The 16,017-nt window shown below is 41.0% G+C and overlaps 1 protein-coding gene across 1 annotated transcript in view; it reads right to left on the bottom strand.

The window, feature by feature from the left end:
• Window positions 1–16,017, bottom strand: part of cdh13 (cadherin 13, H-cadherin (heart)) — a 1,035,536-nt gene that overhangs the window by 35,863 nt on the left and 983,656 nt on the right. The window contains exon 11 of the mRNA XM_059651748.1: window positions 9,433–9,575. Within this exon, the coding sequence (XP_059507731.1) occupies window positions 9,433–9,575 (143 nt within the window). The remainder of the gene's footprint in view (window positions 1–9,432; window positions 9,576–16,017) is intronic.

The following is a 16,017-nucleotide window of genomic DNA, read 5'->3' as shown; positions in this document are numbered from 1 at the left end:
GCAGGATGAGGTTAGTAGGTAGGAGATGGGGGTGAGGCTTGAGGTGGGAGGAGGGGATAGGTGGGAGGAAGAACAGCTTAGGGAGGCGGGTCAAGCTGGGCTGGTTTTGGGATGTGGTAGGGGGAGGGGAGATTTTGAAGCTTGTGAAATCCAAGATAACAAAGTGTGGAGCTGAATGAACACAGCAGGCCAAGCAGCATTTTAGGAGCACAAAAGCTGACGTTCATATTGGTACTATTGGGCTGCAGGGTTCCCAAGCAGAATATGAGTTGCTGTTCCTGCAACCTTCGGGTAGCATCATTGTGGCACTGCAGGAGGCACAGGATGGACATGTCGTCTGCGGAATGGGAGGGGGAGTTGAAATGGTTCGTGACTGGGAGGTGCAGTTGTTTAGAGCGAACCGAGTGGAGGTGTTCTGCAAAGCGGTCCCCGACATTGGCAGATGTGCAGGCGAACATCTGCTTTATGTGGAAAGTCTTCTTGGGGCCTGGGATGGGGTGAAGGGGGAGGGGGGAGGTGTAGGGGCAGGTGTAGCACTTCCTGCGGTTGCAGTGGAAAGTCCCGGGCGTGGTGAGGTTGGAAGGGAGTGTGGAGCAGACAAGGGGGTCCCGGAGAGAGTGGTCCCTCCGGAAGACAGACAAGGGTGGGGAGGGAAAAATGTCTTTGGTGGTGAGGTTGGATTGCAGATGGCAGAAGTGTCGGAGGATGATGCGTTGGATCCGGAGGTTGGTGGGGTGGTGCGTGAGGGGGATTCAGTTTTGGTTTTTATTGCGGGAGCGGGTGTGAGGGATGAGTTGCGGGAAATGTGGGAAACACGGTTGAGGATGTTCTTGACCACTGGGGGAAGGGCGGATGTTGCGGTCCTTGAAAAACGAGGACATCTGAGATGTACAGGAGTGGAATGCCTAATCCTGGGGGCAGATGCGGCAGAGGCGAAGGAATTGGGAATAGGGGTGGCATTTTTGCAGGAAGTGGGGGGGAGGAGGTGTATTCTAGGTAGCTGTGGGAGTCGGTGGGCTTGAAATGGATATTGTTGAAATGGATACTGTTTTGCATGCCTCCTTTTCACGTATTTATCCATTTCCCTTTTGAATGATGTTACAGTTCCCTTTGGTAAAAACAGAAATCCTTGCTCATTAACCATCTATATGAAATACATACTTCAAAACTTTCATCATTCTGCTGAAGGCAACGCTCACACTGAACTCCTTTTCATCCCTCTGATATTTTAAAATCCCTCCACGGCCTTGCCCCCTATCACTGTTATCTCCAGTTCCTTAACTCACAGCGTATTTACTCTTCTCTTGTTTTGGGCTCTTCTTTATCCCCTAATAATAATTATTCCATAAATAGTGACTGTACCTTCAGTTGCTTAAGCTACAGCTATAAAACATCCTCTTGCACTTTATTCCTTTAAGACATGCTTTCAAATCTATCTCTTTGATCTTCAGCCTAAAATTTCTGAACGCTGCTCAGTGCCGCAGTTTGTTTTACAAAGCTCACATGAGGCACTGGGGGTTGTGTTAATTTTGTAACATACAAATGAAATACATACAAATACAAGGTTTTGTTATTTTTAAAATGTATCAATTAACATTATCCACCATCCCAAATAGTGCATTTTTCTAACTCCTTTTTAACTTAGATCATTTCACTGACATTTTCTTCTGGGCATTTTCCATAATGTTAACTTCCCAACACTAATTCAACACATTTCATTCAACTAGGAACATAAGAACAGGGGTAAGTCAGACAGTCCCTCAAGCTGCTGTGCCATTCCAGCCAATTATGTCTAATGGTATGTCAACTTTGAACCTGCAATTTGAGGCGTTCTGAAACTTGTGTAAGATGTTATTTCAAGGAATTTTTAAAAAAATTGTCAGTGTGTTATTGTGTTGGCGCAAAATTTTGGAATATTCGTAGCTGCAATGCTATTAATAGCCGAGGATGAATAAAGTTCGGTTCTTTTGGCTTCTTTCGTTGTCCAATGCAAATTATATTAAAAAACTGTTTGGAACTGTTGTCAAGTGACATTGATATCAATTAACACATTGCAGAAGGGATGCAATTTCATCACCAAGTTTTAATTTAAACATAATCCTAGAGTTGACATAAGCAAGAGTACAAAATAAATGAATAGCTATACTAGAAAGCAACTAAGAAAGTCTTTTCCGTCTCTCCATTCAGCCTAGGTGAGATGAAGTCAATTGTTGAAGGGCTGCCTTTGCGAATTGCTGACAGCAGATACAAGCTTTCCACTCTGCACTTATGCCACAGATGATAAGAAACTGAAATAAAATACCACTTGGGACTAGATGGGGGAGGATGAAAGACATGAAGATAAACACAGATTAGGATACAAAACGTTGAGAAATTCAGAGAGACTTTTGGGAATTCAAAATAAGACACAGGAGACAGATAAATGTAAAGGGATGCTGAGGGAATTTAAAGATGACAGTGAGATGGAAAAACTAACCACTAAGTCGTAAATTAAAAGGGGAAGGTAAATTAAATAGTCTCTGAAACGAGTACTGGAATCATGAAGCATAATTAATCCATGTCCATTAACTGCAACACCCACAGTACGTGAATCTGCCTAGTATTTGACATGAATTCAGTATCCAGCCAGCGTTAACTGTTCCATTGAGAGGCTGAATGCCTGATTGACTGACACCAGCCAAAGACTTTCCTACATCCCTGAAGTTGGAGGCGCATTATGGTTTCAACAATTGTTTGGGAGTCTTTAGTGAATCAATCATAGAAAAACAGACAAACGACACAACATGGGACAGTGTATTTCAAGATCTTCAGATGCCACACTGAAGGCCTCAGTGGGAAGAGGTGCAATGGATGATAGATATTGTACAGCTGCAGGTCGTCAGAAAGCCTACAAAATATATACACTGAAGGCAGGGTGAGCAGATAGTCATGCTGCAAGATGTCCAATGATCTCATGAGTGCTCAGGGTTGGCAAATGCATCTTTAATACCATACAGTACAAACAATATCGCAAGCTTCGACTAATGCTCAACTTGTCACGCCCCATCATTCACCCACCAATATTCTCGATCAATGATGGCATAATCATAGCTCATGCAGTCAGCAGACAAGGTGAGACACTGGACAAGAGGGCTTTGCAGCAATGACATGAGGCAAATGCAATGCAGATGTCAGCTCAGCAGAAGGGGGTAAGGTCACATGCAAGTTACACTGCAAGGACACAGGTGAGGCAGTCGACAGAAGAAGTTTGACAGGTGCATACAATAAAACACTTGGTGCATTGGGACATCTGCCAGAGTCTGCAGTAAAAGTCAAGAAAGGCGGTAGAGTCTGACATCAACTTCACAAAGAGCTTAGGTTAATTCTTTCTATTGTGGAAATAGTGGCCAATTCCCTCTGCACGTTTGTGAACACAATCACAATGTAGTGTCTGAGAGCCGATGTCTCAGCTTCCACTATGTCATGAGCAGCTTCCATCAGATATCCAACTCTGCAGTGGAAGATTACACTGTTGCCATCATGGCTGTGAAGACAAATGTTCAAAAGAGCTTTCAGGTAATCACAGAAGTCCAGCAAATGCAATACTATGATTGCTGAAGGCACAATCAAGGAGACACACAGTTGTTACATGGGGCAAATAAATGCAGTTATCTCTCAAAAAGAAAGCATTCATTCACCCAGTGCTGTCACTTTAACAGCACTCTTGTGATTGCCTTTAACTAGTCAGTCAACCAAATCGCTGCCACTGCACGCCAGGGCTGTGCATCTCAGCTCAGAGTTCTACAAAGACACCGTTGAAGGCCATCTGTAGTTTCCTTCACTGAAAGTCAGCAGCCTTTCACTGGTTAGGCTGCAGCAGTTGTGCGTTTTACAGGAATACTGAGGCAGAAAAAATAAAGAGAGGACAGGTGCTAGCAGAAAGCAAAATATTGATTAAAATTATAGAATCCCTACAATAGGGAAGCAGGCCATTTGGCCCATGGAGTGCACATTGTCCTTCTGCCAACCCTCTACCCTATCCTTGTAACTCTGCATATCCCACAGCTAACCCACCTAGCCTGCACATCCCTGGACACTATGGCCAATCCACCTAATCGGAACATCTTTGGACTGTTGGAGAAAACCAGACCACCCAGAGGAAACCTATGCAGACAAGGGGACAATATGCAAACTCCACACTGACAGTCATCCAAGGTTGGAATCAAACCTGAATCCCTGGCAGCTGTGAGGCAGTGCTAACCACTGACCACTGTGCCACCAATTAGGTAATTTTTGAATGCAATGGGGATGGTTTGATTTTTAAATTTGTTTTGAAAACAATATCACCTTGCATCATAAGGAAATTTAGATTTTCAGGCAAAGCTGTGCTACTACTCTGCTCGCTGGTTCTCTTTGAACAGAGTGACTCAGTAGCTCCCTTACATAATGGTGGAAGTAAAATTGTGAGATGTTGCAAATATCAAGCACTCCTATATTGAAGGAGCACAACACAGCAAAGGTCATCAACATCAAGTACCTCCATAGCCACTGACTATGGAATCATTGTCTGGTTCTAAAATAGTGAATTGTGGCTGCAGCTGGTAGAAGATTTCAGTTTGGGAATCCTTATTGAAGTGTAGATGTTGCACATCCTTTTTCATACTAACATTCCAGAGGTGAAATGCCACCTGAGCACTTAGTGTGGATACAATCTCCTGCAGTGAGCCTTTCTCACAACATCTCCTACGCCTCCTCCCTCTTCCACCAGCTTGTCTTTCTCCAGATACCCTCTGTTTTCCTCTAATGTCTTTTGCACTCTATGTTTGTGAGCAACTGGTCTGTGCAGAAGCCTTAAAATCTCCAGAAGATTCTGAACACTATATCCTGTATGGATCAACAACGTGAAATGACAATAGAAAGAAATAAACAATTGCCAAATTGAAGCAGCAGCCAGAAGAAATTGGTTTATTATCCTCTGAAATAGCAATAATGGAGGATCCTTCTTGCTGGTCTGTTTTGATCTATATGAAGAGCAGCGGGTATTATCTCCAAGTCATTCAGCACTCTGACTTGGAAATATATTGCCACTCCTTCACTGATGCTGGGTCAAAAACCTGGAATTCCCTCCCTAATGGCATTGTGAATTAACCCACAGCAGGAGGATTTCAGTGGTTCAAGAAGGAAACTCACCACCACCTTCTCAAGGACAACTAGGGATAGGCAGGAAATGCTGACCAGCCAGTGATGCAAGCATTTGCAAAAACTAAAATAAAAAAATACAGCTTTTCTTGGCCTCTTTATTGGTATTTTGTTTAGAACCTGTCACTTACAATGTCTCCTTAAAAGCAGCAAAACTAATTGCACTTTCTAACTCTCTTGACAACATTACAGCCGACATATCAATTGGGCCACAATCTTGCCCTCTAACTCACCTCATTCAGCACTGATCCTGTGAACTTTGACACTGGTTCAATTAATCCCAGCCTCTCTGCATTTCCTGACAGTCTATCCATCCAACAATGATCAAAGGCCTTGTTAGCCATCAGCTCAGGTGTACAAATGAGTCCAAAACGGCAATAGCAGCAGAGGTGTCAACAATTTTCACTCTTAGCATTGGGTAACAAGTGGTTTTTTGATCTGATTTGTTACTATCACATGCACCTAGGTACAGTGAAAAGTTTTGTTTTGTGTGCAGTACAGGCAGATCGTACCATATAAAGTGCATTTGGGTAATAGAACAGAGTGAAGAATAAAATGTTATGGCTACAGAGGAGGTACGCAAAGAACAAGGTCAACATTAAATTTAAAATTTGAGAGGTCCATTTGAGAGAGTCTTTTTCCGAGGATGATGATGTCGGCTTGTAAGAGGGGGCATAGCTGCAAATTGAGGGGGTGATAGATTGAAGACAGATGCCAAAGGCAGGTTCTTTACTCAGAGAGTGGTAAGGGTGTGGAACGCCCTGCCTGCCAACGTAGTGAACTCAGCCACATTAGGGGCATTTAAACAGACCTTGGATAAGCATATGGATGATGATGGGATAGTGTTGGGGGGATGAGCTTAGATTAGTTCATAGGTCGGCACAACATCGAGGGCCGAAGCGCCTGTTCTGCGCTGTATTGTTCCATGATCTATGTTCTATTTAGAAAGTCTAACAACCATGGGGAAGAAGCTATTCTTGAATCTGTTGGTACATGTGTTTAAGCTTTTGTATCTTTTGCCTGACATGCTCAAGCATACCTTCATCTCTACCTTTGAAGATGCTGTCCCCATTAAAAGATCATTTTTTCTCACCACAGCCATTCTCATGGTATAGAGCTCATATTTACTTCCTTTAAATCAAATAAGTGTAACTTGTGCCTAATTGCTAACATGTGATAAGCTGATTTGTGAGCATTTTAAGATACAACCTCTTCTCATCAGATTAGCAAGTGGTTCTCCTCAACCATACCAGATCTAGTGGGCGCTGTGGATTACCTGTGACAGCAAACATGCCCTGAGCAAACACACTGAGCAACAGCGCAGACAGCCACTTACAGCCCAGTTGTCAGTGCTGAGGTCCAGTCTCACACCAATCTGGCCCCGTTTTCTTCTGACAAAACAATCACTGATTTCATGATCATCCTGGAAGTCAAAGATAACCCTTGGCTTCCATTCAGTCTTGCAAACTTTGTTCTTAAACATCTCTCTGCTGACCTCCAAGAAAAAAAGTTCATAGACTTCTTTTCAAAATGTGACATTGTCTTCAACTATCTATGTACAGGATAATCACTCAGCTATGTGTGTGTATAATGTGCAGTAACATATAGTAACCATAGAATCCAGGCAATGTCTGTAGATGTATGATATCATAGACTTGTAAATCATTAGTGCTGTAAATAATCTCTAGATATCTAACTTTGGAAGAGCCTGATTATCTGTGGTATGAACCAGAAATGGAATCAAGAGGGAACCTAAGGCTTGAGGAGCTGGAGCAGCAGTACAAGAGAATCGTAGGAGAGAGAGAGCATGAATAAGAGGGAGAGAGAGTGAAAGACAGTCAGAGTGAGAGGGAGAGAGAGGATGAAGGGGAGAGAAGACTTCCCAGGATGAGACAGAGTATGTGTGTTATGTAATGGTAATGTTTTTAAAAGGGTTCGTATTGTAGACTGTATTATGCTCCCAATCTGATTATGTTTTAAGGATATGGATGGAAAAAAAAGGAATACAGTACAGAACTTGTGTCCTAGATCTGCTCATGGTCTTAGTGTCTCACTAATGTAACTTGTACCTGACTGAAATCACGCATTAAACTACATCTTGTTTAAGGCAAGAGGTTCTTCTTGTCCAGACTTACAGATGGTTTTGCTTTACCACTGTAAACCAATAAGCCCTTAGTCCCTGGAGATGGTGCCAGTAAACAATCTCAACAACACATGGGTAGCGGTTGGCATTACAAAGAAAACAAACATGATGAGGTGCAATGCGAAGTGTAGTTCAATTTAGATGCATCATACACATGGTAACTGCAGTTGTATCATGCTTAATATCACAAAGAGACAAAAGCAAGACTCCAGTGGACCCAACAGCAGAGTATTCCAGTTGACTGAGAATCAGTCCTGGACATTTACCACTTTAAAGACTTAGATCTTTAAGAACTGCAAGGATGAAATCCATATCCAGCATTCCGAGAGACTTTTTGTTTTAATTTATTCAAAGGATGTGGGTGTCACTGGCTGGGCCAAAATTTATTGCTCATTCCTAGTTGCCCATGAGAAGGTGGCAGTGAGCTGCCTTCTCAATCTGCTGTAGTCCATATCAAGTAGGCAAACTCACAATGCTGTGAGGAAGAGAGTTCCAAGATTTTTACCCAGCAACAGTGAAGGAGTGGGGATATATTTCCAACTTAGGATGGTAAGAGGCTTGGAGGGGAAGTTGCAGGTGGTGGCGTTGCCATGTTTGAGCTGCCCGTGTCCTCCTATATGGTGTTGTACGGGAAATTTTAATGTCCTGTCTCAGGAGCCTTGGTGAATTTCTCCAGTGCACACTGTGGATAGTATACACTTTTGCCACTGAGCGTCAGTGGTAGAGAAAGTGAACGTTTGTGGATGTAGTGCCAATCAGGCAGACTGCTTTGTTCTGAATGGTGTCAAAATTCTTGAGTGTTGTTAGAGCTGCACTTATCTAGGCCTGGCTTGTGCCTTGAGGACAGTGGACAGGCTTTATGAAATCAGGAGTTCTCTACAGGGTTACGAGCCTCTGAACTGCTTTTGTCCTCAAAATATTTACATGGCTTGTCCAAGTCAGTTTTTGGTCAGTAGTAACCCCCTGGATGTTGATGGTGTGGGATGGTAGTGGCACTGAATGTTAAGCAGCGATAGTTGGATTCTCTTGCTGGTGATTACCTGGCATTTGTGTGGTACATATTACTTGCCACTTGTCAATCCAAAACTGAAGATTATCCAGATCTTGTTGCATCTGGAAAAGAACTTCTTCAGTATCTGAGAAGTCACAAATGTTTCTGAACATTGTGCAATCATCAGCAAACATCCCACTTCCGAACTAGTGATAAAGGGTATTCCATCAATGAAGCAGCTAAGGTCTACGACACTGCCCTATGACACTGTTCTAGAACTGGATTGACCTCTAACAGTCACAACCATGTTCTTGACTGCAAGGTGTAACTCAAATCAGCAGTGAGTTTTTCATGATTTCCACTGGTTCCAGTTTTACCAGAGTTCCTTGATACCACACTTGATCAAATGTGGCTGTGATGTCAAGGGAAATCACTCTCCATTAGTAACCTCCTGAGACTGAGGTAATTTCATACTCAGACAAATGCTACAATGGTGTCAAGTCACTCTCACCTTAAGTCTTGAGCTCAGCTCTTTTGCCCACGTTTGGAGCAAGGTTGTAATGAGATCTAAAGCTGAGTGCTTCTATCAGTCCCAAAGCTGAGCAGCAGCTTATTGACGAGTTATGGTGGTTATTGGTGAGCCTCACTTCACAGCACTACTGATGATACAGTCCATCATTTCGTTAATGTGATTAAGAATAGACTGACTGGCTGAACCAGCTTTGACCTGACTTTTTGTGGACAGCATATCTCTGGGCAACTTTCGAAAATGTCAAGTTGATGCTAAGTTGAAGCTATACTGAACCAGCTTGGCTGGGAACATGGCTAGCTCTGGAGCACATGTCTTCATCGCAAATGCCAGAATGTTGCCAGATCCAACAGTCTTTGTTGTATTCAGTGTGCTCAGCCTTACTGTCTTTTGGAAAAAGAAGAAATGTGGTTCAACAAGATACATATTGGTGGTGACTGCTTTGCACAGTTTCTCAGTTGTACACTCTATCGTAATATAAAACATAAGGACATGAAAGGTTTTTGTGTTACCACTGGAATTTGCACTGAAGCATTTCCAACACTGGTGGTTTACAAGGAAAACAGGATTTGGAAGTTTTTTTTTACATACCATTATCAATCGCAAGGAATAAGGAGGTGTATTGGCTGTCATGGACATAAGGAGATTCTCGATCCAGGGCTGCTTTGGTTGTAACTGTGCCATTTGCAGGATTAATCGTCAGCCAACCAGCAGGATCCTGAAACTGTGCAAACCTGAAAAAGACAATAAGTCAACGCAGTTATCTTGCAGATTCATTCCAAAAAGGCAGTGACACACAGTAAATGTTTAAATCTAAGCGACAATGGTTGAAATTTCCCTTGTGAGTTCTGAAGTGTCCTTTCCCATCATTCTTACTTCTACTTATTTCCGTGCTATTCATGCACAGTATTATCTAAACTACGCAAGGCATGTCAAACCATATCTATAACCTTTCAGTTACTTTTTGTACCCAAAGTAATTATATTTGAACTTGAAACTCATGATAAAAAAAGTGAAAAGAAAAGGCAACCAGTGCAAAATTGTATGTAAATTTTGTGTTCAGAAAATTAATCCAACTGCATTCAAACCATTGAGCCACTGGAGTTACAACAGTTGCAAACTGGCAATGATTTATTTAAGTTATGAGAGTGCTATTGGTATGCACTAATAATACTAAGCAACATAATGCAGCAATTTAAGACCTTGACTATGTCATTGGGTAACCCAGTTTCCATTCAAGCTTGTTCATGCAACAGAATCATGATGGTGCGATATTCATCGCGTCACATGACATCATCATGTGCATCAGAGCAACATCTAAGATGAACTTCCAAAGGGTAAGAGAGTTTCTTTTTATTACTTATTCCAAATTATGCAAATACTTTGAACCATACTATTTGGTTGTTCATATAATAGTCTGCTATTTCTAAAGCCCATTGACATTCAGAAAACAATAACTGAACCTAGTTATGGAATTCAAAAAAATATGACAACATGCCTTTTGCTCTCATTTCCAGTTAAAACAGATTTTAATCTAGTGTTGTGAAGCAATATTGTTCTGTTAATCAGCAGCAAGGATATGGAGATGTCATGTATTCTGAAAGGCTAAATATTTTCATTTGTGTGAACAAAGTTGAACATTTTGGACTGGCACATTATTAACTTCTGAGTCAGAAGGTTACGGATTTGAGCTGTGCACTAGATCTTTAAGAATATAATATAATATAAAAGAACAAAAATGCTGGAGAAATTCTGCAGATCTGGCAGCAACTGTTCACAGAAAAGCAGAGTTAAAGTTTCAAAGTCAAATTTGGTACTTTTTTGGAACTGGTGAAATTTTCAGTCCAGATTTTCCAAAGGCCAGGCAGTCATTATTCCAGTGTAAATGTGAGTTGTGCTTGGAATCCTCATCATGACAGATTCTGTAGGAATTGTCCAGCGGAAATTTCCTGGATCTCACACAGTTTCCATTTAAATTGGAGACTTCAGAAGGTTCCAACGGAAGTAAGTGAAGTAATTTATCAGGTAATATTTGACTTCTAAATATCTAGCGCAGCTCCTGAGCAACATAGCGGGGAGGCAGTGACCTTGTGGTATTATTGCTAGATCCTTCATCCAGAAACTCAGTGAATCTTCTGGGGACCTGAGTTCAAATCCTACCAATGGCAGGTGGTGGAATTTGAATTCAATAATAAAAAAAAGTTTGGAATTAAGAATCTATTGATGATCATGAAACCATCGTCGATTGTTGGAAAATCCATCTGGTTCACTAATGTCCTTCAGGGAAGGACATCTGCCATCGTCACCTTGTGTGGTCTGCATGTGACTCCAGCCCCACAACAATGGGGTTGACTCGCAGTTTCTCTCTGAAAAAGCCTAGCAAGCCATTCAGTTAGTCCATCACTACAAAGTCTCAAAGAACTAAAACCAGACGGATCGCATGGCATTGACCTAAGCACTGGAAAAGACAACAGCAGAAACAGCCCTGCCAACTCTGCAAAATCCTCCTGACATATATCTGGGACTAGTGGTGAAGTTCGGAGAGCTGTTTCACAGACTAGTCAAGCAACAGCCTGCCATAGTCACACACTGACCTCCCACAAATGAATAAAATAAGTAACAATTAAACTGACCCCATATTTACCTCATATATCCCCAGCTACACTTTCACCCCACCACGAAACTCCCAGACCTTGATTTGGCCCTACCCCGAGACCCTCAAACATCCCTTCCCCCATCCCCCATCTTCCCCAGACCAGACCCTAAAGTGACCAGACCAATCCTCCTGAGCCTGGTCTGCCCTGGCCTGGCCTGACCACCACCTTCCCCACTACCCCCACTCCACAGGTCCAGAGGACTCAACCTGATCTAGTCTTAACCTGGACCTAACCCAGCTGTGAAAGTCGCTGTCATGACCTTAACATTTCAGAATATGGCACAGCCCTCTGACAGTCCTGTGTTACGAAAGGATTGTTGGAATGGTATTATGGCTCCACATTTCTGAGGCAGTGGAATCGCCTCCTTTTGTGGCAAAGCATGGAAAAATGCTCGAGTTGGCAAGTGTCAAGATGGCAGCAGTGTAGGGCACTCCAGTCTGAGCTCCTCTGCTTCACCAGTTCCTTTTCCTCTTTCTTTTTTTTAGTTTTTCTCCTGTAGTTTTTCTTCCTGCCACACATCCCAATTATAATTTGAGATGCTTTTATTCTTATTAAAGGCATATCATAACCAGTTTATGGTAAATGGACAAATGGCGTGAGTTGAGAACTTTTTGAACCATTGTATTCCTACGCTAAACTTCTTTTTTAATTCTTTCAATTCTGTAATAAACACTTAAAGCATCCATACCTACGTACCCAGTACCAAAGATGGTGCCAAAGCAGCGGTATTACAAAGTTTTCACTGCATTCATTCAAGTAAAAGTAACAATAAAGGCTATTCTATTCTATTCTAAGGCAGGGTCTGTTTAAGATTGTCATTAATTGGAAAATCCAACCTTTTGCTTTTATTTTCGATCTCCAGCATCCAACATGTTCCACTTTAGCCTAATGTTTGTGAATACAAGCCAGGTTGACATTCTTGTGCAATACTGAGAAAATACTTCATTGCCAGAAGTGTCGCCTTGTGGACATATATTAAACCTGCTCCTGTCTGCCCTCTCAGGAGGAATGTAAGAAGTTCTATGATGTTATCCAGTGAAAAGCAGAGGGATTTTCCATGGTTCCCTGGCCTCTGTGTAGCTCATTTGACCATTATGTCGCTGTTTATTGCAGCATGCCATGTTTAGATTGAATTTATTACAACAGTGATTGTACTTCACAGAGAATCAAAAGGACACTCAGTGCATACTGTTTTAGCGTAATGTTATTACCGTAATGCATCTGCCACTTGAGATTCTTCCCTGCCCAGTGTTACAATCAAGATTGAAAAAAAAGCCCTTTTTTAAAAACTAAGAACATCTATCTTAATGAGGAGGCTTTATCCCAGTCTGAAACAATAAGCTGAGCTGAAAAGTCTGCTCATAATTTAACGTTGTAACAAATTCCACCACAGAAGCTGAGATAATCTACAACATTCTAAAAATAACCAACAACATTCTATCATAGAATCATAGAATCCCTACAGTGTGGAAACAGGCCCTTCGGCCCAACAAGCCCATACTGGACCTTGGAGTATCCAACCCAGACCCATCCCCCGAAATTAATTCTAAATTAAACAATTCACAACATTCTAAAAAAATTTCTATCCTGTCTCCCAATGTTCAATGGATTCTTTACCAAGTTTTATTGAAATTCCTCCAATAGATTTTCAAATGCTTTGTTTACAAATAAACTAATGGGCTGAAAACATTATCTCCACCTATCCTCAGCAGAGGAATTAATGTGTCTGTGAAAAATGAGATGCTATGAGATCAATAATGCTATATTAACAGACATATTTCTTTCTTAACATGGTGCATAAAGAGTTAAACAGGCTTGGGAATTACAACCAATACTGCAAAAGTGCCTCGGAATATTCATGACACGAAGATAAATCAGTGAAATTGATGAAAATTATGGTAAGAAGAAACAGATGCAATGAAAAGACATTGCTTCTAAAGCTTAGCATCCATGCTTTGAGAAGATATTAGAATTTGTTTTAATTGAATTTTTAGTATTAACATAGTGAAAGTAACAAAACAATTTAATAAATCAATTAATAAGCCATTTGTCCATTTACCATAAACTGGTTATGATATGCCTTTAATGAATACAGGTTGAGAAAAAAGAAATTACACCTACTGGTAATTTGATGTTATTTTCTCCGTACCAGTTCATACAGCAGTACACAGTACATTACTGGAAGGTCAATATGTGGCAACTCTAGTCAAGCTGTGCTTGATAAATTCGAGCTGTCACTGGCATGATTTAAGGGTCCTGAGCATGCCTTAAAGCTATGTGCATCATGTGACTAAAAACCCATAATGTGCCAAACTCCTTCTGGCACTTCTCCAGCCGCAAGAAACATTTAACATTTTGCCAATGTATTTTATGAAAATGGGACAGATATGAAAAACATGAAATACGATTTTTGTGGTTATAGGAAACAGCATTTACATTAATTTACAATGTCAAATATTGGAAAATCAACGCATGACAAATTCCAGTAACATGCTATGCAAAGTATCATGACTAATTGTACAATCTCATTGTTCAAATGAAGTATGAGCACTGTTCCTTTGTAATAACTGTAATAGTTATTTGCAGAGTATAATTTTTGGCCATAATTTTGCATTTATCAGGGGAAGGAATGCTAACACCTCAATGAAATATTTTTCCAAGTCTTTGAGTCAGGATCAGAATTGCTGCACTTGGCATGGACCAGATAAGAAACTGCACATCTACCTGAATACATTTTGGTCCAATGTACAATGAAAGCTGTAGAAGGATTACCCAAGCACAGTCATACAGAATAGTCAGGTGTTTATGGAGTAAATGGAATTGGTTTTAGCAGTAGGGTGGTAGTCAGTGGAGGGGAGTAAGGTGAACACAAGGATTAGGTGGAAGGTTTGAGGGAAAGTATTAGTCAAATGGTCGGGTTGAGCTGGATAGTGGGATAGTTGATTAGTTGAAGAGGAGTGGTGGTGGATTGCATGTGAAGTGATCCAGGTTTTAAATTGTCTAATCTTTCCTAGGTAACTACTGAGGTACAAGGCACAGAACCATCTCATCTCCAACTAAGTCAGAGATGGAGATATTCATATAAGGCCTGATGCAGCAGGGGAATTGCCTGTCTGAATAGATCCATGCATCAGGACATGCGTAGGGTTCTATAATACATTTTATGCTGTTCACTGATCCAAAGACCGGTAGATGATTTGGGTTACTGCTCTCCACTTTGGAAAAGATCATTAAACAAAAAGAGAAAGGAGCAGGCATAGGCCATTTGGCCCATTGAACCTGATCCACTATTCAATTAGATTATTTCTTGTTTGCCCCATAATCCTGGATTCCCCCGTCAGTCAAAAATCTGTCTAACTGTTCACAGTCCAAATGAAATCATTTTGCTGAAGGAACATGAATCCCATTTGCAATTAATTCATTTTAACTCTCCACAGTTAGCACCTGGCCCTACAAAGTATTTGCACTTTTTTTTTGCTTCAGATTTTCAGCATTTGTGAAACTTTGGTTTTGTGGACCCTTTGGGCCATATTTTCATCCTAAAGGCAGAAATCATGAGATGAGGATTTTCCTAGTATTGCTGGCCAATAGGATTTTCATCTAGAGAAAAGAGGCACATTCTAGAGTCAGGTCTATAGCAGAGGTAGGAGTAGACTGAGGTCAACCAGTTAAAACATTTACTTTTATTCACAGAGATATCAGGCGCATCCACAAATTAGAGCACAGACACCTAACTCTACATTTACCCTCTCACCAAGCCCCTACTAACCCTCATCTCCTTACTCCTCTCATACCCTGAGCCTCCCAACTCACTCACTCAGTTTTCACTATTGAAAATAATACATTCATTGAATGGCTGATTTTTAAAAAAATGATTATCCAAATCAGAAGGTCATAAATCTTGCACATAAAAAAATTCATGAAATACCGTTTTTAAAAACCTAGCAGAATAGGAGCCACCAAGGTTTTGAATGGCAGCCAGGCCATCAAAGTTATATTGTACTGAAAACTGTCGAGCCAAACCCTGCTGAGCAGAATCCATTCATTTGCTAGTATGTTTGAAGTCACCTAGAGGTTAATTCAACTGGCAATGAAAGCTTTGAGAAAAACCCAGACAAATTGCTGAGATGTTCCTTAATAATTTTGTGAAAACAATTGGAAGAGTTTAGACAATACACTCTGGATCTGACACATAGCTATGCTTTCAACATTATTCTTTGGAAAATAGTGCTTTATCCAGTGAATAATTAATTATTTTCTAATTGTGCGCAGGAACTATGTTTGGTGTTGTTCCAATTTAACTGCTATCCTTGTTCTTTTATCTGGTAGACATCACAGGATTGAAAGGTGCTATTGAAAGTGCTTTAGGAAGTTATTAATTCTAATGCATTTGAAGACGATTCACTTCTACAACGGTATTCTTTCACATGGCTACTCACCAGTTGTCAGAAGGAACAACTATATGAATTAATGCTCACTCCTTTTTTGACTCTAGGAAATGTAGGTGTAATTCATGCTG

This window comes from Stegostoma tigrinum, chromosome 16, assembly GCF_030684315.1.
Source record: "Stegostoma tigrinum isolate sSteTig4 chromosome 16, sSteTig4.hap1, whole genome shotgun sequence".
In the NCBI taxonomy this organism is placed as follows: domain Eukaryota; kingdom Metazoa; phylum Chordata; class Chondrichthyes; order Orectolobiformes; family Stegostomatidae; genus Stegostoma; species Stegostoma tigrinum.
Note: the sequence above shows the minus strand (reverse complement) of the source record. Positions and strands in the feature narration are given on the sequence as shown.